General features: G+C 37.9%; 1 protein-coding gene across 1 annotated transcript; it reads left to right on the top strand.

Moving 5' to 3' along the window:
• On the top strand, positions 1 to 21,251 carry slc26a6.2 (solute carrier family 26 member 6, tandem duplicate 2). The gene is made up of 20 exons (XM_087833443.1): positions 1 to 219; positions 399 to 528; positions 1,599 to 1,738; positions 1,905 to 2,015; positions 3,120 to 3,295; positions 3,825 to 3,989; positions 4,128 to 4,280; positions 5,478 to 5,560; positions 5,752 to 5,899; positions 5,979 to 6,092; positions 7,295 to 7,372; positions 8,080 to 8,175; positions 9,727 to 9,833; positions 10,308 to 10,377; positions 11,620 to 11,712; positions 14,205 to 14,327; positions 14,480 to 14,626; positions 14,863 to 14,917; positions 17,441 to 17,577; positions 20,629 to 21,251. Exons 2-20 carry the CDS (start codon positions 401 to 403, stop codon positions 20,650 to 20,652), a joined length of 2,148 nt encoding a protein of 715 aa, XP_087689569.1. The 5' UTR covers positions 1 to 219; positions 399 to 400; the 3' UTR covers positions 20,653 to 21,251.
• Positions 21,252 to 22,086: the final 835 nt, after the last annotated feature.

Below are 22,086 nucleotides of genomic sequence, written 5' to 3'. Positions count from 1 at the left end.
GACAGACAACAACTACCCTCAGACAAGTTGGGGAGAGAGGAGCTCAGGAGCTCTCTTGGCTTTCAGAATAAAACTTTGCCTTTATCTCTACAAAAAAAAAAGAATATAGAAATACATAGAAATACCGTCACTACTTGCAGCCACTTGGATCTGATGCAGAAGATTTCATTTGATGCCTGTGCACCATTGTCCACAAGAAGGATTTATTTATCCCAATAGGTATGTACAACTTTATTACTAGCTTTTGATACAGCTGCAGACATAACAAGGTAGTTACTGACAAATGTTTAAAGATTTTCACACATTATTTTCCCCCCACAATAATTATATTTTATCATGATAATTTTTCAATAATGTCTAAAGTACTGGCAAAGATAAGAAGCATTTTTGTACTTCAGCCATGGCAGAGAGAAGGCGAATGAGTTACAGCGTCCACAGGGAGGTCCTGGATGAAAAAGCAATGGATGAGATGGGACAAAAGTCTGTATCAAAAACATCTCTGCGTGAGAAGGTCAAAAAGTCAGTAAGGTAAAGCACTTTACAGTATATTTAATCAACTGTATATCTCATCACATTCACAAACGACATTAACATTATAAACAATAAGCGTTCTACTGATGAATGATATCAGCAGACATACTCCAGTTTTACAGTTGATCATAGAAACGATGAGATCAATGAACCGAACAAAAAAAAAAAGTATATAGTTATATAGAGTAACATCAACATCACCACAGGTATTATGGCAAAAAAAATTATTTCTAAAGACCACAAGCTGGCTGTACACATGCATATATCTGCTGTAAAGTCTTTAACTTCATGTGGCTGTCCGACTGTGTAGAAAGGGCGATGGCTCACTTTTGGGACCAGCCTCAAGTGGCTATCCTAGGAACTGCAATTAGAGATTGAATTCATAGCTCTTGATCACATAAACCAAATCAAACTCAAAGAAAAGTATTAAGTCTTGCTTTATCTAATTATTGCATGCAAAAGCCATATTGAGGTATGAGTCTCACTTCACACTTTTGTTAAAGCGTCTGCACTGGTCTACACTTAGGTTAAGATATTTTAAAGTTAAATTTTTTTTTTTTTAAATTTAAAAATCTTGATTCTTGTTTTTATGGCCTTAAGAGTTAAAGCTCCCCCACATCAGTCTACTCCACTCCTATTCTCCAAAGCGGATCCTTAGGTCAGCAGATAGAGGTCTTCTGGTGATTCTGAAAATTAAGGGGGATTGCGAACCTTAGCGACAAAATTGTGGAACAGCTGTTATCACTCTATTCTCACCCTCGACTCTGTGGCGTACAACATCTGAAAACACATCTTTTCAGACAGGCACTTGGGTAATGTCTCTGTGTTTTGTGTTGTTTTACTTGATTTAGGTGTGCACATTTTGAATGCCTCTGTAAAGCACATAGTGGCTGGTTTTCGTCTTACTTATTAACTTTTTCAGTAGTTCAGTAAAAAAGCTGGAGTCATCAGAAGTGGTTTGGCATCAACTTTATGATTAATAAAAAAAAGCTTATCCCTGAAGTATTTTCTTTTAAATGTCACTTTCTGCATCTATTTTTACCCTCTGCTGACACAAAACACATCAGGTGTTCTGGCCACCGGATGAAGAGCTGCCTGCTGGGTACTGTTCCTATTTTGTCATGGCTTCCCCGTTACCCCATCAGAGAAAATGCCTTGGGTGACCTGATCTCTGGGATAAGTGTGGGCATCATGCAGCTGCCACAGGGTGAGATGAAAGTTCAAGAGATAGTAGAGCTAGATATAGGTATAATGTTCTAATTTGTTTATCATAAACTGCAGTCAAAAATGTTTCTTCTCCATTGTTGAAATAATAAAATGTTTCTTTATCTATTATAACAAGTGTAGAAAATCCTCTGTTCCTATCACTGCAGGTATGGCCTATGCCTTGCTGGCTTCTGTTCCTCCAGTATTTGGCCTGTACTCATCCTTCTACCCAGTCCTTATCTACTTCATCTTTGGCACATCCAAACACATCTCAGTTGGTATGTAATAGTTTATGGTTGCGTGTTCTATTACAGCTTGGTATTAAACTAGCAATAATGTGGCAACAGATAGTTACTACTATTAATTACAAATTAACACACAAGTAAATATCTTGCCTCAATAGTGGTTATATATGAGTAATATTACCTTGAAATGTGTGTATCACAACAGAAAGTGATGGTAATAATACTTATTCATACTTATACAAACGTATGTCTATGAGAGAAAAAGACAAAGAGAAATAGTACTTTGGTATGTTAATAATTAAAATATTAATGATGACCTGATATCAATAAAATGGTAACCTTTACACCTTTGAATTTTCATATGCTGACATTAGTAGTAAAGTTGACGAGATGGTGACCCCAAATCAAAAAGGTGATATTAGGTGATTTCTTTTATATTTAACAAATAAAAAGGTGAAATTAATTCCATCGCAAATCCCCAGCATTCTTTAGTGTTCAAAGGTTTAAAGGTACAACACTACTCAGCATTATGTTTAATGTTGTGTGATAATTACCTGGAAACATGTGACAACTACATTCAACAACCACTATGGAGAGTGCCGTAGTTTTACAAGATTATTATGTCGGTCAGCTTTAAGGCCAGCAAATGCCTAATTTTATATTTTAAAGTCTAAAAGTTTGCTTACATGCGCATTTGTAGACATATTAGAAAATATTCAGTAAGACGTTGTTGTAGAGACACGTCAACACTTGTCTAAAATAAAAGTTTTTGTAAATCTATTTATAATATTTGTTTCCTAAATCACTAGACGACATTAAAAGGCATCACACTTGGAAAAGTTGCCTTTTAAACTGGCTAATCAAAAAGGAAACAACTTGGAAGCGAAGTAACATTAATCAGAACGAATGGAGACTTTATACCCTAGTGATATGATTCCCTCAGAGCAAAGTCCAAATGACTTCATGTTTGTGAAGGACCCATCAGTTTCCAGGCTGAAATAAATCAGTAAAAAATAAATCAGTAAAATAAAAAACAATCTGTAATAATAAAATTATTAATCAGTGGAATAACATGTTGCTTCACTATGTTTTCATAACGCCGCCTAATAGAAATCATTTTCTATCTCTGTTTTTTAGGAACATATGCAGTGATGAGCGTGATGATAGGAGGAGTGACTGAGCGACTGGCCCCAGACTCAAACTTTATGACATGGGACAATGTGACCAACACCAGTATAATTGACACAGTTGCCCGTGATGAGGAAAGGGTCCGAGTGGCTGCAGCTGTCACATTTATATCTGGGTTATTTCAAGTAAATATTTGAAATCACTCAAAAATTTCCACCCTGCATTCGTAAATTTTGGAGCCATAAAGGGGCACTTGTCTCACTGAGTTTGGATGTTTCTTTTGAACAAATGGAAATATCTTGTCACCATCAACAGGCAGCTGCTGCTCAAACATTAGTGAATAAAGTAAAATGCTGTGCAAATGCTAATAAGCTTACATAGCTCTTTGAGGCCCATCTGCCTGACAGCAAATGCTTTTAGACTTCAGTTTCAATATGTTATTGATTACTTCAAAAGAATGAAAAGAAGCTTCTCGCTGCATGAGCCTGCAGGGACTCTGGGAACTTCAGCCTGGACACTGATGATGTTTTTGAGTCCAACGGCTAAAAGGGTCAATTTAATCTATTTCATTAATTTTAAACACTATTTTTTTGCATTTCTAATAATTTGCACAGCTCCTGTGTCATGAATGTGAAATGCAAATGAGTGTTCTGAGAATTCACTTTTGCAACTACTGCATGTTAATCTCCACTGATTCATGTGATGTGTGTGTAGATTCTACTCGGTCTGGTCCAGTTTGGTTTTGTGGTAACCTACTTGTCTGAGCCACTAGTCCGAGGTTATACCACAGGAGCTGCTATCCATGTCATCGTGTCTCAGCTCAAATACACCTTTGGCGTTAACCCTGTGAGACATAATGGACCTTTATCCCTGATATATGTAAGAATTACATTAACTTAACCATTTAGTGCTCTTGCTGGCAATTTTATGTACTCTTTATTTTGAATGTTTTCTATTTTAGATCCATTGAATTATTCATCTATTTTAGCAGTCATTTTCTTGCTCCTGTCTTCCTAGACTGTATTGGAGATATGCTATCTCCTCCCAGAGTCAAACATCGGCACTCTTGTGATCAGTGTTATTACCATACTCGGCCTTATCGCGGCTAAGGAGTTCAATGCATTTTTGGGCAAGAAAATACCCGTTCCTATACCCGTGGAGCTGATTGCTGTAAGTATGCAAGAATACAAACAGTACTGTGCAAGTCTTGAGTCACACTTTATATCTTTATATATTACTTCCAATGAGCCAAACATGTCTTCAACAATAGTTCTCTAGTCTTTTTCAAGGTCAAGGTTTTTTGTTTGTGTTTTTAAACACTGGCTGTTTTTTCTCTCATTTTCAATCCTTCTTTGTACCCGACCATTTCACAGAATTGTGTTTTGTTTGTTAACCCATTTAACACCAACCTATGAATCATTGGCCAGTGGTGTACCTATTTGGTACCCTGAGGTACCCCTAAGCAAGGTACCTTCTCTGCCCACTGCTTCACTGAGTGAATGGGTTAAATGCAGAGAGGAATTTCCCCATGGGGATCAATAAAGTATATATGTTATTTATATGGTTGGCTCAACAACAACAAAAATGCATTTTCAATATGTGTCACATACACAAATGCCAGCAAAGAGCTGACAGATGCATCTGACCTCTACTGCTCACTGAAGCCTCATCATTAACAGTCTCAGTGGAAGAGTGGCTGTCAAGAAGCCGATTTATACAAGAACTGGACTAAAAGTCAGCAACTGCAGGTCTTATGAATAAGTAATCCAAATTTGAAAATTCTGTCGTCAAGATGACAACAGCGTCTACAGTCCAGCTGTAAAACACGGGGTGGCTCTCTCATGGTTTGAGGCAGCATTTCAGCCAGTGGTGTTGGCGGTCATAAATTTATGGATTTATGACCACAGAAAAGTACCCTCAGAGTTTGATCCACCATGCAATACCACCTGGAAAGCATCTGATTAACAACAACTTCATTTTCCAGCATGGCAATGATTGCAAACACACTCTCATTGTGGGAAAAGCATACATACAAGAGAACAATATCCCAGACCTCGATATTATTGAAGCATTGTAGCATCATTTTGACTTGAAAGGAATAAAAGGCAGAAACATCCAAAGAAGCCTGGAGAACTATTCCTCAAGACTACTTGAAAATTAAAAAAAAAATAAAAATGAATATTAAAATAGCAACCCTCAAGTTTGTAAGAATTGTACTGATTATATTTTTGTTTGCACCTTACAATAAATCGCTACACTTAATTCCTATTTTCAAAGTAAAATATAAAGAAACTGAGTATTGCTCAAGACTTTGTACTGCAAAATACAAAATGTGTACCCTGAAAATCACTATTATTTTATTTCCAGATCGTTATAGCTACAGTTATCGCATGGCAATTTAACCTGCAGCAGGAATATGGAGTGGATGTAGTGGGAGTTATTCCCTCAGGGTGAGAAACAAACACACACACGCGCACACACAGGCACGTACAATGCACACACACACACACACACACACACACACACACACACACACACACACACACACACACACACACACACACACATCTGTCACATAAAAAGTGACAGTCACTATGAAAAGTAACGCTTTTCTTGACTCTTGTCTCTTCCTGTATATCAGTCTCCAGCCACCTGTTTTCCCAGACACCTCTATCTTTGGCCAAGTGATCGGTGATGGCTTTGCTCTGTCTGTGGTTGGCTACGGCATCGCCATCTCTCTGGGACGAATCTTTGCCCTAAAATATGGATACAAGGTTGACAGCAACCAGGTAGGATGATTACAGGTGGACGCAAACATGAAGTGATACTTTAGTACACTGTAAATAAAAAGTGTGTTTCATGTTTTAGGAACTAATTGCTCTGGGTCTGAGTAACTCCATTGGAGGAATTTTTCAGTGTTTTACTGTCAGCTGCTCCATGTCTCGCACTATGGTTCAGGAAAGTGCAGGGGGCAAAACTCAGGTCAGTAGAGAGTTCAAAAAACTCTCTCTTGTTTTCTCACCTATGATTCCTAGTATCCATGTTAAAGAATACACCCACAACCAGCAAGCACCGAAAGAGGTTTAAAGCTGGGATATGGAACCTGTTTTTGGTGTGTTTGAAATTAAAAAACAACCCCAGGATAATTATTCAGCATCTTGCAACTCAATTGATCTAAAAAAAACCAAAAAACACTCTTGCACCTCCTTTTGGTTCAATGTTCACCTTTTAGAAAATCTAGGCCATGACAGGAGTCTTGTTTACAAACCAAATCAATGAGTAGTATAAAACAGTATGAAAAATGTATAACAGGGAAAAATGTTTTGTACATGACTCTCATCTGAAGAAGCCAATATTAGGAGCTCAAATCCCATGTGAAGTCAGATGCACTGACTTACTTTTGGTGGATTCTACATGTAGCTCTAAGTGAGAAAAACAATTTGAAATGATCTCTTTTCTAGAGATCAAAATCTCTTACTTGGGAGACCTTTGCCCCACATAATCAACCCAGAACCAACTATTTTAGCTCCACACATTATACCACAAACTCTGTAATGTATGAATCTGATATTTTGCCCTAAACAAACCACAAAATATCTTGAAACTCTGTTCCCTTGCCATAGCCTTCAACTGATTTAGTAAATCCAATAAAGATAGAACGGTTTTCTTTATTTGTCTTTTGTAACATTTGCCGCTTTCCCCATCTTTGTTCTGCTATCTTTGATATTTGAACGCTAATGATGTTTGATGCTTTGCCATATTTAAGCTCTAAAGGGATGCTTCATGAGATCATTGAAAGCATAAACATTCTCATCCCTGCACTTCACTCTGCCTCTAGCGAAAAACAAAGATCACAAAGGTTAAATGCAATGAACCACACATCATAATTAACGTTACTCTGATACAGTGCATGATTAAAAAACACTTAGGGAATTGATTTTTTTTTTCTCATCATCAAACTCCACCTACACAAGTACAAATTTACTGAAAGGCTAAATTGATTTAGTCTGACAGCACCATTAATCAGCCAAGGGCTATCGAGGAGAGGAGAGGGTTCAATCGATGTGAGTTCGCTTTATAATCATATTCAAACTAATGACCCTGACATCAAGCAACTGTTTCGCCGATCTCACTGTCCTGATTGCCATTCACTGTGTGCATATTTCCCCGCCTCTTCGCTCCAGGTCGCTGGGGCTCTGTCAGCAGTAGTGATCCTTTTTATCACGTTGTGGATTGGATCACTCTTTGAAGATCTGCCCAAGGTACTCTGTGTGTATGCGTGTGTGTGTGTGTTCCTGTCTAACTATCCTTGTGAGGACCGAAATATGCATTCTACGATACTTGTTTTTTGTTTGTTTTTTTGTTTTTTTTGCCTGTCCCATTTGGTTCTTTAGCCGTCAGAATTGTTGTCTGAAGACCAACAAGGATACCCAATGGATTTATTTACTATACTTGTGAGAACCAACAGTCACTTGTAAGGACACTCACCGGTCCTCACAAGTTTGAAGGCCTTTTTGAGGCTCAAAATGTGGTTTTAGTGTCAGGGTTACAATTAGGTTATGGTTAGGTTTAGGGTAAGGGTTAGGGTTAGGCATACATTTTTAATGGTTAGGGTAAGGGGCTAGGGAAACCATTATGTCAATGAAGGTCCTCACTAAGATAGCTGAACGGGGTTGTGTGTGTGTGTGCATGTGTGTGTGCACAGTCATAAGCATACGCATGCTAATCTCTTAGCCTTAGGTAAAAAACAACAGCTGAGGTTATGTTGTCAAAATGCACAAACAGGTATTTCTTCTGCCTCAGGCTAAAGTTATCAGCTACTTTTAGAAAATAGTTTTTTTAAGCCCAAACATGGACGGAGCATGATGTAATAACTACTATTAAACAGTACTTCAGTGAGAGGCTAATGAAACTCGTTTCGACTGTTTCGAGAAACGTTTCCACTTAAACCGTTTCCCTGATTTTGCAGGCGGTCTTGGCTGCCATCATCCATGTCAACCTCCATAGCATGATGAAGCAGTTCTTGGACATCCCTGCTTTGTGGAAAACCAACAGAGTGGATATGGTGAGTGCACTAAAAAGGCCACAAGGAAGTGGTTAATGCAGCAAAGGTATTTTACTGTGTTAACATAGCATATGTTGTACTGCATATACTGCATATCTTCCTTACCTGCTGACTTTTAGATTAAGTACTATCCTGCTTCACAGTGCCATTTTATAGACATGATTTGGAATACAAACTACCTGGATGAGCAACTCCATATAAGAAATAATCCTGGCTTCATATGTTTCAGCTAATTTCCTTGGAATTAGCTAAAAACAAACAACAACAAAAAAAAAACTGTTAAGCAAATGATGCCCATAAAATTAATGACAGTTTTCTGTCAACATGTGTATATGTACAACATGTGACCTGCTAATAGCAATCATATGTTTGCTTCCTCACAACAGTCCCCAATTCGCTGTGGAACGTTTATGTAGGTCTTTGGACTACAAGTATGCAGGCAGACAGGCTTGTGTGAAATAAAAACCAACAGCACACAGCCCAGTGGCATTGACACAGGTAGAATGGCCAATGATAGAAAAGTGGACTTGAACAAGAAAGATAGCGACATTTCACCACAGGGAGGAAAATGCAGAAAAAACTTCACACACTAGAATGAGATGGTACAAAGTCAGGTTATTACAGGATATAGAAAAATAATTATACTATAAGTAAATTAAAGTACAGCGTAAGCCATTTTTAAAATTGTGCAATTTCATTGTAAATTTGCAGAAATACTAATTATATTTCCCCATCTCACATCCAACCAATGCTGTGATGGTGATGTGTCTGATAGAGCTTCTTTTATTCCACTGGCCCTTTACTTTGCCAATATAAATGTCACAGCGACTGTTCTCCCTTACCAATTTACTAGAAAAAATAATAACTGTCAAGATTTTCAGACCTATGTCACCTCATAATGATAGAGACAAGTCTTAATTTTTTCCCCACAATTACTGTTCAAACATAACTTTTAAAAGGACTGTAAAGGAAAGAAGTGTCTCCTTTACTGTGAAATACTCAAGATTTAGAGGTTTCATAATATGACCTTGGTCCTCCAAAGTAATGTGCACGTACAGTGTAAAATGGGGAAGTATTGTTGTTTTTCAGTAAAATTATCAAGAAATTAAACAGTACCTAAAATTAATTCTGCCGTACCATGATTAATTGTAGTATAAATAATTACAAATACTAATCATTTTTATTTATTTAATTACATTTATTATTTAAATATAATTAAAAAATACAATAAATATAATTTTTTAATAATCGGTCATTTAATTTCAAATAAAACTGAAACATTGAAATTTCATTTAACTTTAAGCTTATGACGTCTTTGGTCTGGGGCCATATTATAAAGTGTTTCTGGCAATGTTGCCCTCTTTTTTTCATGCTATCAAATCTATTCTGGGCTTCACAGGTAGGGGGCGTTAAAGAGACCGAGACTAACGTCTTTCAAATATAATAGAGGCAGGGAAACAATGTACAGTATGTGACAAATGAGGCACTTTTTTTTATTACAGCAGACCACAGGCGTAAGCTATTCCTTATGCTCTCTGTTTCTCTTTGCAGCTGGTCTGGGTGGCCACCTTCATCCTCACCTTGCTGTTAAACCCTGACATAGGACTGGCTGCATCCATTGGTTTCTCCTTGCTTACTGTCATCTTCAGGACACAGCTGTAGGCACACTTTGCGTTGGGTTATACATATATTCACAATTAATTATGTTTTTTCACAACCATGTGGTCTGTCCTGACCCATGTGTTCATGTCAGCATGTCAGCACAACTTCACTACAAGTACGCAAACAAGACATGTGCACCAAAAGAAAACAATAGCTGCTTTTTTTGTTACTGGTTTGGTCCTCAGCTTGCCAAACAGCCATACACAGCACTATCTTATATACACTTCCCTCTGTAAACATGGCCTGCACGTATCTATGTATCTATATATATACATACATAGATATGTATCTTTATCTATATCTATATCTATCTATATAGAGATATAGATATAGATATAGATATAGGGAAGTGTCCAGTTGAACATTAAAACTCACTACAATTCAAACTGATTAATGGCCTACAATGGTCTATTAATGGATTAAAGCATTAGAAATTGTTAATTAAGGTTTTCCATGTGTGACTATTTCAGACCTAAATATTCCATACTAGGGCAGGTCCCTGAAACTGACATTTACAAGCCACTGGACGAATACCATCAGGTACAGAACTGCTTTTTTTTTTTTTTGCTTTTTAAATAAACTGAAAATGGAATGGAAAATGAGCACTGGTACAGAAATGAACAGCATGTTTTTAGTGTAGTTACTCTTATATCATACTGATACTATATAAAATGTCTTCTTTTATTATTATTTCAAAATTTCAGTTTAGCTAGTCCCAGCAGTCGGCCATGAAAGACTTTTTCTAATCACATTACATCTCTGTACTTTAAATAGTGTTGTATTATCAAGTTTTAAATATCATTTTTCAAAAGTGAATTACTTAATAAGTGTTGTTTTTATTCTGTCAGAATTTTACTTGGTTTGGTCATTGATGGGGAAAGCATGGATATGTAACAGATGAAATAATGATGAAACAATGAAGTTTTTTCTCACAGCAGTTTAGTTTTTGTAGTTCCACAAAGAGAGTTTAACAAAAACTACAAATTCCTCATTGGCTGGGATGTAAATTTAAGATGCTTCCTGTTTTTTAGTTAATTAAAAATCTCCAAACCATATTGGTAGCTTATGCCCAGTGGATGGTGATCAGGGGTGGAGGCCCAGTTTACAATGAGGTATGCTGCAGTTATAGGGGCATCACAAACAGCCTTCCTAGGAAGCTCTACGCCGGGGTACTGGAGACAAGATTTCATCCATTAGTCGAACCTTGGATGCAGGACATTTGGTACTCATACAATAATAGTGAGAGGTTGGCCTGTGTTACCACCAACAAATCAGACCATTTCCTGGTGGAGCTGGACTCCATTCACGATAGAGGGAACAAGTTATTTTGTCTGTTTTGGTTAAGCAGACTATTTAAAACAAGCTACATTCACACCTTCACCTATGGCCACAACCTCTGGGTAGTGACCAAAAGAATGAGATCACTGATCCAAGCCATGGAAATGAGCTTTCTTAGACATGGGATGAGGTTTTGTGACATTTAGGGGATTTTATTAACTAAAATGAGCCAGTTGTTGAGATAGTTTAGGCATCTGACCAGGATGCCTTCAGGACATATGGTAAAGTGAGGTGTTTTAGGCAAGCTTCAGGACCTAGAACACACTGGAGAGAATTCACTGGCATGGATGGATGGATGGATGGATATATTGATATTAGATAAATTGCTATGAAATTATGAACAAAAATCCATATATCTGATTGGACAGGTGTAACCTTTACTTCATACTAAAGCCATAATGGAATGTTTTGATTGATTAGCCTGTTTAATCCATTCGATTTCAGGTGAGGCGAGTGCCAGGGATTTTGATCTTCCGTTCCTCTGCCACCCTCTACTTTGCCAATGCTGAGATGTACCAGGAAGCCTTGAACTCAAAGGTGAGAACACAGATATCCTAAACCGAAGCTTCAAACCAAATGTTAATCCTAAAAAAAGTTTTTTTTACAAAGTGACAAGAAAATGTCTTTTAAAAACATCATTACTCTTAAATTCTCACAAAGAGCACAAATTAACTTACGTGGGTGCATTCACCCCCACCAAGACCATAAAGCCAAAAACAAAACACAGTATCAGTTTACAAAGCACAGCATGACATACTAAAAGCTCAGATTTAAATGAATACACAGAAACAGCACACCACAGCTACACACACACACGCCGAAAAAGAAGCAACCAAACACATCATGTTGCTGTTTCCGTGCAATTAACTCCTCTTTTAAAAACATGATTTCTGACACACTAATAGCCAACCAGACTTGTCACCAATTCACACATCACAACTGTGACAGACATTGTTCGCAATGTCATTCTCTTCTCTCATTTTTTTCCCCGCTCAGCTTTTGTTTAAAACACCCCATCCCACTCGCTCCTACGCTTTCTTCCTGCCCCTCTTCTTCTGTCACGCCACTTTGGGGTCAGTGGGAAGACAGACAGAGGGAAGTTGGAAATAGGATAACAAAAGATGCGGAGAGGGAAGGCACAGACACTGAATAAGAGAAGGAGATAATGGAAATGTTTCATTCATTAAAATGTCAGCATGTCAAAGTCAAAGGGTTGCTTTCATGCACAAATAAGCTCTTGCTGAGCAGTCTGGCAGAGGCTGCACGTTTGTTTCGAAGGTGAGACAGACTCAGGTGCTTTTGTGACACCAGTTCTGACGCGTTCTCAAGAAATGTACGATTACTCCCTGCATGTCCTCTCCGGCACTAACGAAGCTCATGAGCCATGCTGTTATAGGATTGTTACTGCTCCAACTAGTGATGTCATTCAGCACAAAATTCCACACAGAAAAGCCCCAGCAATCAAGCCCAGGACCTTGTTGCTGTAGGCTAACAGTCCTAACCACTGGACACTACACTGCCCACTTTGAGAATCTTGTTATATCAAAGTATACAACAACGGGAAATAGCCAAAGTATGTCCTTATATACTTTTTACTCAGTTTTACTCTTGATGTTAGAACTATAATTAGGGCCAGGCTCGTAACATGAACGTTACAATTTACTCCTGTAAAAATAAGTCATATATAGCAAAGACCAAGCCTCATAAAAATGCAGTGCATGACACTAAGATACACACTAAGTTACATTCTTTGCCATGCATTCGAATTACAATTTGCTAGAAATATAAAGGATCATCATTTAAATGAAAAATAAAGTTGGATCAGGCATGCCCAATTTTGTCTTTTTCTCTACAACAACAAGTTCTTTATTATTTTTTTTGCCTGTCCCGTTTGGCTCCTTAGGCGTCAGAATTGTTGTCTGAAGGCCAACAAAGAAACCCAACAGATTTACTTTATCAAGTGGATCATCACGGCCTTGCCATATTGGTCCATTTGATCGACCTTTGTTGTTGTTATTTATTTTGTTTTATATTATTTTCAGTTGTTACAGATGGGACAGACATGGCTGGAGGATAGAAAAGGGAGAAGGAAAGATGAAGGAAAAGAAAAACAGAGGGGAAGAGGGACACTGAGAAAGGGCACTCAAAAAAAAAACTCCCAGACCACCTGTTGAGAGAAAAAAAGACAAAACAAGCAAAAATAAAGAGAGCAACATAATAAACACAACACCATCGCATTAATCTAGCATAAATAACAGTAAATACTAAATATTGAAAGTAGTTGTGCAGCACGCAGGACCGACGGCGCACAATGTGCTTTGTGGTAGCAGCCAAGAAAGGTGTTGTTTGTGTGTATGAACAGTGAACACCTGTGTGCACACCTGTGTGGATGAGCGCGCTTGTATTCAAAAGGTTTCTCTATGTAAAAAGGTTTCTGCAAGTAATGGTAATGGATTTCTTTTAGTCAAAGAACTTGAGTTACAACAAGTAAGTCAAGTAAAAGAAAGAAATCCATCACCATTTCTAATAATCAGTCATTGTATTGTAACAGTGACTCCATTCATTCAAGCTGCTGTCTACCACACCTCTGCTGCTTGGTTGTTTGTTGTGGTTATATTATGTTGGTGCTAAACAGAAACTGGACTGACTGAACTGGCCAAACTGGCTGAGAATCCCCGCACAAAAGTTTAAGCACCCAACATAATGCATCACCTAAAGGTGAATGGTAATTTGTCTCTTCTTGTGTTAGCCCTGTGACACGCTGACTCACTTTCTAGGGTGTACCCCGTCTCCGATAACTGGAGACGAATGATTGGATGATTCCACAGTCATATGAAGTAAAAGATTTTTGTGTAGCATGTTCTTCTAGTCCTGTCTTTTCTGGGAAATGTTAGTTTCCCGTTATTAAAACACCAACCAAACACTTTAAGTTTACAGCTTAACAAAAGGTTTTAGTTTTTTTTAACAGACAGGGTAACTAACAGTGGTATTAAGTAACTGATCTGACTGTTCTTTGTTTTGTTTTGTAGTCTGGCTTTGATATTACAAAGCTCCTGTCAGCAAAGAAAAAACTGGAAGCCAAAAAGCAGAGACACGAGAAAAAAGAAGCCAAGAGAGTCAAAAAAGAGCTCAAGAAGAATGGGGTGGATGTGGTAAGGACAAACTAAGAGATGGCAAATTTAGAGGACTTTATTTCACATTCGAATGCAAGAGCTTTCTTCCACATATACCTGTTTCAGCATTCCAGACCCTATAGCTTCGATTGTGGTCATCTTAAATGTCACTTTGATTAATATCTACCCAGAACAGGGAGCCAAACATGGAGGAGCAGAACCATGTGTCTGTCATTGAAGTAGATGCTGAGCGGGACCCCTCACTCCCAAGAGCCATTGTTCTCGACCTTGGCCCTGTCAACTTCCTGGACACCGTGGGGGTCAAGACACTACGAAGTGTAAGGACAGATCAGTCACATTTACATGCATATATACAAAAAGAGCGAAATGTAACATCTTTTTCAAATGCTTAAAAAAACTGAAGACAACTGCAAACTAGTTTTAAAAAAATCAATCCCTCTGTCCCTTTTGTTATAATTTAGCTCTCAGGTCATGATTTCTATGACTCGAATCATGAGAATAATGAGATCATTCACAGTTTGTCCCTCTCTCTGTGCTTTTTTGTGTGTTTCAGATTCGGAGAGACTACGGAGAAATTGGAGTGGAGGTGTTTCTTGCTGGTTGCCAAAGTAAGTCCAGTTACTTTCAACACTCTCGCTGGAAATAAATGCAATACACTTTATTATGACTTTATAAGGATTTGGTAGATATAATTTTCCTTGTGCAGTTTTCTAAGAACCCATTTGTCTTTTTGCCTTGTAGTGATCTAAAAATACCTTCTGAAAACCATTAAGGTGGAACAGAAATACTCCCAAATAATATTACTTTTTACTCTTACTCTTCTTATGTCTTTTTACTTTTACACATGCAGTCCTGATCTACTCGGCCACATGCAATCTGAGGCGTTCAATGACAGTAGATGTTATAGTGCATAAAGTACCTGACATGTTTTCTTTTTTCAGAAGACTATGTAATTAGCCCTATTCATGGCAAGCTAACACATATTTTTAAAATGACATCTGGTCTAACTAATGTGTTTTAAAGCCTTTATTCTCAGTTTTTATTTTTTGACATAATAGCCTCCTAATTTAGGCCTTACTTGCAGTATGTGGACAAAACACATTTCTCTGGAACCCGGCTGTGTGGAGGTGGGGATCTTATTTCACAGGATCAGCGCCTGCACTTAATACAGGCTCGGGACTTAGCAGTTAGACAAAACCAAGAAGGACAAAAGACAAAAACAGAAAGTGTTAAAGTGAACTTTGAACTTAAGAAAACAACTAAGGAAAACCAAGGAAAAGAATTACACAGGACAGGAAGCAAATGGCAAATGGCTGGATGGCTCTAAGGACCAAAACAAATTCTGTTTTTCCTCGCTTTTTCTGGAACGTGTCAGTTTAACTGAGAAAGAAATGACATGGAAATGTTTGTATGACAGCCTTAATAAGAGCTGTTTGAGTTCTTGGAAGTACCAAGGAAAGGCGCTTCGTTTATTACTTCCTCTAGCAGAGGACACATTGCTCCTTCCTCTATGAAAGGGAAGAAATGATTTCATTTCATAATTCACAGCAATAACAATCCAGCCATTCATAAAAACAATTAACTAACCTGATTAAGTGTTAGTTAATTGTTCATGTAAATATAAGTTTTCCACCCAATGGTGAATTTATATAAACTCTCCAAATTAAGATAATGAGCTATATTAACTGATCAAATTACATTTAAATTGTATTTAAAAGCTTGCATTTGTAATGTCCATTTTTGTATTTCCAGAATTTGGGATGATCATGAACATAATGAGAAATAGGGTGGCTGTAATTTATTAGGCAGAGCGTTGTTGATTCGATCCCTGGCTGCTCCAGTCTTCATCCCAAATATCCTTGGGCAAGATAATCCCAAGTTGCTCTTCAATGCATCTATTGGAGTATGAATGTGTGTGAAAGTTAGATGGGAAACACTTAAGCACAAAAAAACCCCTTGTGTATGGGTGAATGATTATAAAGTGCTCTGAGCGCTAAAGTTCTGCAGAAAGGCACTGTATAAGAACCAGTCCATATATGTCTGAGCCTTTGTGATAAAAGGTGAACACAGAGAATTTTACTTCAGATATAGAAATCCTAGACAAAGAGGATAATAGATCACATCTAGCAGAACTAAAAAAGAAAAGAAAAAAGAAGAAGATTTATTTCATTTTGTGGGGTATATGTTCCTGTTTCTTTCAAATTAAAGGCATCATAATTGCAAAATTACTGATGTGATGAGGAAAGACAAGTCTGACTGTGAAACTGCATGCTTATTGACTAATGACTCCTGACTGACAGCTCGTAAGCCCATGAGGTTTCTTACCACAGACAATCGTCTGTCCTGAAACATGCTAGCCTATGACCAAGATTTAATGTAACCACGATTTTATTTTTGATTCGCTGTGATCCAAAAAGTGCGACTAAGCCCACAAACTCGACAGGAAAGTGTTCCCAAAGGTCCCATCAGAAAGCCATTTTTCCATTGACCTGAAGTCTTTTTTACGACCACAGCTATCGCCATCTGGTGGGATTCAGACAGAATGCAGCTTTTAGGCGCTTCCACAGTGACTTCGTTTTTCTGACCTGGAAGCTACCACCATGTTTGATCCTGTCTATGATTCGAATGTTTCCTATAAAAACAATGAACAAATGCAAAAATTAAAAATAGTAGAGTATATTACATTTTAAATACAGCAAGTCCCATGAGGAAAACAGTCTCAGTCACTGAAAGACAGTCAAAGTATACATAAACACGCATAAATAAAGAAAGGAAGACACAAGCAGGAAGGCGCGGAAGGAGGGGGGAAGTGAACACTAGGAAAGAGCACAATGAAAGCCAAAGAAAATTGTGGAGCTCATAACAAGTTTATTGTTAGTTAATATTTACACAGGTAGGAATTTTATACAAGAGCAGCCCTTCCTGTTTCTCCGTTCTCTCCTTTTCACATTTAAGACCTTGTTTCTTTTTCTGCTCTCCATGCTCCACTCTGTGCCTCCATCTCTTGTTTCTATTCTATTGCTTTTCTTCCTACACCGACATGCTCAATTACCCATTTCATCTTCCTCCAGCTTTCTTCGCATGTCTCTTTTTGTGTCTTCATCTCTGCCTCTCTCTCTGTGTCTGTCTAGGCAGTGTGGTGGATAACCTGCAGACCGCAGGTTTCTTTAATGACAAAGTAACAAAGTCTTGTCTTTTCACCACCGTCCACGATGCCGTTCTGTACTGTCAGTCTGCCATAACACAGAGCCAAAGCATGGAATATAAGGTATGAGCACTCAAGCATACACATCATGGCACATGATGGAGGATGTCAAAATGCACTTTGATGTTATATAAAGTGATGAAGAATGCAAAGAATAAATCCTTTGCACTTAAACCTCCAAAGCAGGAAACTTTCTTTGATATTTATTTCTTGCAAGTCATTAAGCTGCACAGCATTGTTGCTTTCTCAAACACCCAACCTCTAATTTGATGTTTGTGGGTAGCTAAATTTGCAAGAAGCTGATGTTACTGTTTCTTCCTATGAGTTAGATGGGCATACTCTCAAATCTGTCCATTAAATAAGAAGTTGAAGGAGCCGGAAGGTGCTTATTATAGCGTGCTTTTAACAGTGGGAGCGGTTAAATCTATGTTTGCATGCTTTGTTTTCTTGTAATGTTTAACTTTAAAGTCTTTGTTTCCATCTTGCTGTAATCACCATGTGGAAAATGTGAAGCCACATTCCTGATTACCTTACTTCATTGCTAAATATATTAGGGGAGTGATTGAGTTCACTTGCGGTCAGTGGTGTGGAAATTATTCATTAAGCTAATCTTTATAGACAATAATTAAAATGTTTTTTCGGAATTGGTTCATTGACCCTTAATATGTCCAAGTAGTGTGACCTGCACCTCAAATTGACTGCACAACCTGAGGCAGATGGGTGTTGGAAAAACATGGCAAACATTTTCTTTATTTTGAAATTTATTGAGTATCTACATGTATTTTTATGTGGTTTAACTCAAAGTTCAATTTAAAACACCAGAATTTTTCACCTCATGTATACATTTAAGTATCAGAAATGCTTCACACACCCACCACACACCATCAGTCTCTGTCTGAAGGCAAATTATATTCTGCCTACACCAGGCCAGTGTGTGTGCACGCACGCGTGTGCATACGTGTGTGTACGTCTGTGAGCTAATCTCATTTATTCACCTGTGCTTCCATGCATGTCCGCAAATTGTTCAGCGTGTATGCTTTTGTTTCTGCCTGGTCTGCCTCGGTATTTAATTGTTTACGTGTCTTAATGTTTCTGTTCCTGTACAAAGACAAAGGAACAAAGACTATTCAGTGTGTAAAATACAATTAACAGAAGCAAAGCCCTTTCACAAAAGAAGTGGGAAGCTCACACAAAAACACACACATATAGCTGTCTAATTTTCCACTGCTACTAGCTTAACCTAGCATTGTGAATTATATTGATTGGCTGATGAATGCTAACATCAGCAGCTTTCACTAATGGTGTTCCTTATTGTGATCCTAACTGGGATAGCTGATCAAGTACACACAAACATGCTGGGATACCGGTGATGTAAAAGTCGACCGCTGGTCTCACACACACAAAAAGCAAACACAAAACAAAATCACACATAGTCAGTGTTGGGGAGTAACGGAATACATGTACCGCCGTTACGTATTTAAAATACAAAATATGAGTAACTGTATTCCCTTACAGTTACCGTTTAAAAAGGTGGTATTTAGAATACAGTTACTTTGTTGAAATAAATGGATTACACGGTGGTACTTCCCTGTTTCATATTGTGGCGGGTCAGGACTGTTTGGTTTTGTTTGACAGCTACGTTCTGTTGTTCAAGCGGCAGCGTTACGGTTGCCATGGTTACAGGGTGACGCTCTCTCTCTGCGTGTTTCCTGGGTGAGAGAGGCCTTTTTGTTGTTGTTGTGCTAAGCTAATAGGCAGAATGCTACCGGTATAGCTCTAAAGAATGTAGCATCATAGGCAGTGTAGTCCGTGCTGCAGGGAGAATGGACTGCCATACAAGTTATGTGTCTGTGAGCGAGGGAGGGAGAAAAAGGAAAAGTATGAGCTGTCATCGAGCAAAAACGGGAGCTGGAAGCATGTAAATATAATAATAACCACTGCAGCCAAAAAGAGTGCCTGACGAGCCCAGTTGTAAGTAAGCTATTAAGACTCGATTGTACACAGTGTTCGTGTTTTCCTCCAAAAACAATAAGTTCCTTTGGAGCAGCCTTTCAATGCCTCTCTCTGTCTCTCGCTAGCAAAGTTGACCCAGACAACAAAGTAAAGCTAGTTTTCGGCTACTAGCCCGACACAGAACCCACCGTATTAGCCAGAGGTCCGTTTACTACGGTTTGGAGCCGCGTACCTTCAGTAACAGTAATAAATCACAGCAATAGTACATTCATGTAGTTGTAAACAGCATGATAATATATTAAGTAATTCAAAGTATTCAGAATACGTTACTCTCATTGAGTAACGTAACGGAATATGTTACAGAATACATTTTGGGGCATGTATTCTGTATTCTGTAATGGAATACATTTAAAAAGTAACCTTCCCAACACTGCACATAGTCATGTGCATGCAGAATTCCCTTTGAATCCGCATAAACAGCCTATACTATATACTGATACCAGTGTGGATCCATACTGTGGGTTTACATGCAGATGAGAGGTTTTTGGAAGGTGATAACATAAGAAGCGGGAGAAGGCAGTCTATCTCCCACACTACACGGACAAATGCACATAAGGAACTGCTTTGCCATGAAAACCTGTGTAAAGAGGCTCCCTGTGCATGACTTGGTGCTGGTGTTAACGCCAGAGAAGGCTTCGAGATCTGCAGTTATTGAGTCAGAAGAGTGTTGGAGACTTTTACTCACTATGTAATTCAGCACTCTGCTACCCTGTCGTATAAGTTTACATTGTCTGCCACTTTGTGGCTGGGTTGCTGTGACAGCTAAATGCTTCCCCTTTTCAACAACAACACAACTTACAGCCGGTCATTGAATATCTAGACCCACGTCTTGCAACAGTGGCAAACTGTTACAACACTATGTGCAATTTCAGTAAGAGCTTTAGGAGAACCCAGTCTTTCACAAATGTCTGTGACAGACTGGGTTTGGCAATGGGACTAAAAACACCTGAATTCAAAAAGGGAGAACATGGTGAATCTCCAGTTCACTTAATTTGAAATCTATCATGTTACTCTCTCTAAGGTAAACTTTAACTGAAAAAATTAATATAACAATATTGTGGAGCTTCTTCTATATTTGATCACTCCTGTTTTATTTCACAGGAGATTGCTGCAACATATTTTTGAGTCCACAGAGGAAACAATATGATATTATAAAGAAGTGACAGACACTCTGTTTGTTGGAGGAGTTATCCATGGAGCTTCAGAACTGAATCTACCTTCTGTCTCAAACACAGAGACATTTACACACAGTACAACAAACATAGTACACATCATGTGTATGCATATGCACAGCTATCTGTTATATAGCTTATAGCCATATATTATATGGCTATAAGACTTTGTATGTAATAGAAGTCACTGTGATAAGCTTCACTTTTCTGATCAATATTATATGCAATTTTTTTTAAACCTTTAAGTGCATTAGATTAATTTAATTTCACATTATCTGTAAAAGTATACTATCCTTCCAGTATGTGCGCATCCATATAGGTAATGGTCTGCATATTATATGGTGCTCTGTGTATAGACGTATAGACTCTAATCAATCAATCAGTCAATCAAATAATATGTATAGATTATTTTTCTCCTGTGTAATTTTTAGACGAACCTTGCGTGTGTTTTTTGGTTTTGTTTGTGTTGTGTTAGTGTTTTGTTTAGTTTTTTACTGTTAATCATTACATAAATGCTTGCCATGATAAATTATTTATGAAGCCAGTGTTCGTGCTCTTACATGGAAAAATAAATATTATTTTAAGATACTTTTTGTCTGTCGCTTTTGTTTGTTTCCCTTCTGAACAGAGGCAGTATTAATTGCATTTTTTTTTTCCAAGGAAGACGTTTCATTCTGTGTCACAACAACAGGAAATCTCTCGACGCTTTTGAAACAGTCTGGGCAGATGACGCAGTTGTGGATGTAGGATATTCTGTTCTCTCTGAACTGGGACTGGCTGCCTGATGGCTGCTTAAATATAAACAGACACCATTCATCATATTTTGACTCTTTAACGTTAGGCATGGTCAAAAGAAAGGCATGTGACTGAATAGATTCCAGCTGTCTTCACTCTTAGATCTGCCTATGTCTGCTGTTGGTCACGGGTGTGCATACGAAGTGAGCGAAGAATAAAAACATTTCTATCCAGTGTTTCACCCAAAAAAGATGTGCCTCTGCTGTTAAGCAAAACCGGGTGTAATGAGTCATTGTTTATTGCAATAGGAAAACAATGAATCATATTTAGCTGTAACAAAACAGTCCATTTTCCCATAAAGGTTTCTATTAAAATGCCCTTTTTGTTCTTTGGCATAAAAACAAACCTCCTATTTTCTGTGTTTACTTTCAGAGTTCAAAAAACATACAGCCTGTACATATTAAATAAGTAACAGCATGGTTCTGCTCTAACACTTAGAGTATGTTTTGGTTAGCGGCCATGTAAAAAACAGCAATGCTTTGAAGTCCTCTCAGATTAAAGATTTACACCATGACATTTCTACATAACTGTAACAAGGTAAGAAGTTAAACCACTAGAAGTCAGGTTTGATATTGTAAGATGTATATATGCT

This window comes from Neolamprologus brichardi, chromosome 20 (genome assembly GCF_056152115.1).
Source record: "Neolamprologus brichardi isolate AB-2024 chromosome 20, ASM5615211v1, whole genome shotgun sequence".
Lineage (NCBI taxonomy): Eukaryota > Metazoa > Chordata > Actinopteri > Cichliformes > Cichlidae > Neolamprologus > Neolamprologus brichardi.
The sequence above is the reverse complement of the archived record's forward strand: the minus strand, read 5'-3'. Positions and strand labels throughout refer to the sequence as shown.

Excerpts from the sequence above, each read along its gene's own strand:
- slc26a6.2 (XM_087833443.1), top strand. The coding sequence starts at position 401 with ATGGCAGAGAGAAGGCGAATGAGTTACAGCGTCCACAGGGAGGTCCTG. Across the intron at positions 2,016-3,119 it reads ATCCAAACACATCTCAGTTG|GAACATATGCAGTGATGAGC; the intron begins GTATGTAATAGT and ends TCTGTTTTTTAG. Across the intron at positions 9,834-10,307 it reads GTCATCTTCAGGACACAGCT|ACCTAAATATTCCATACTAG; the intron begins GTAGGCACACTT and ends TGACTATTTCAG.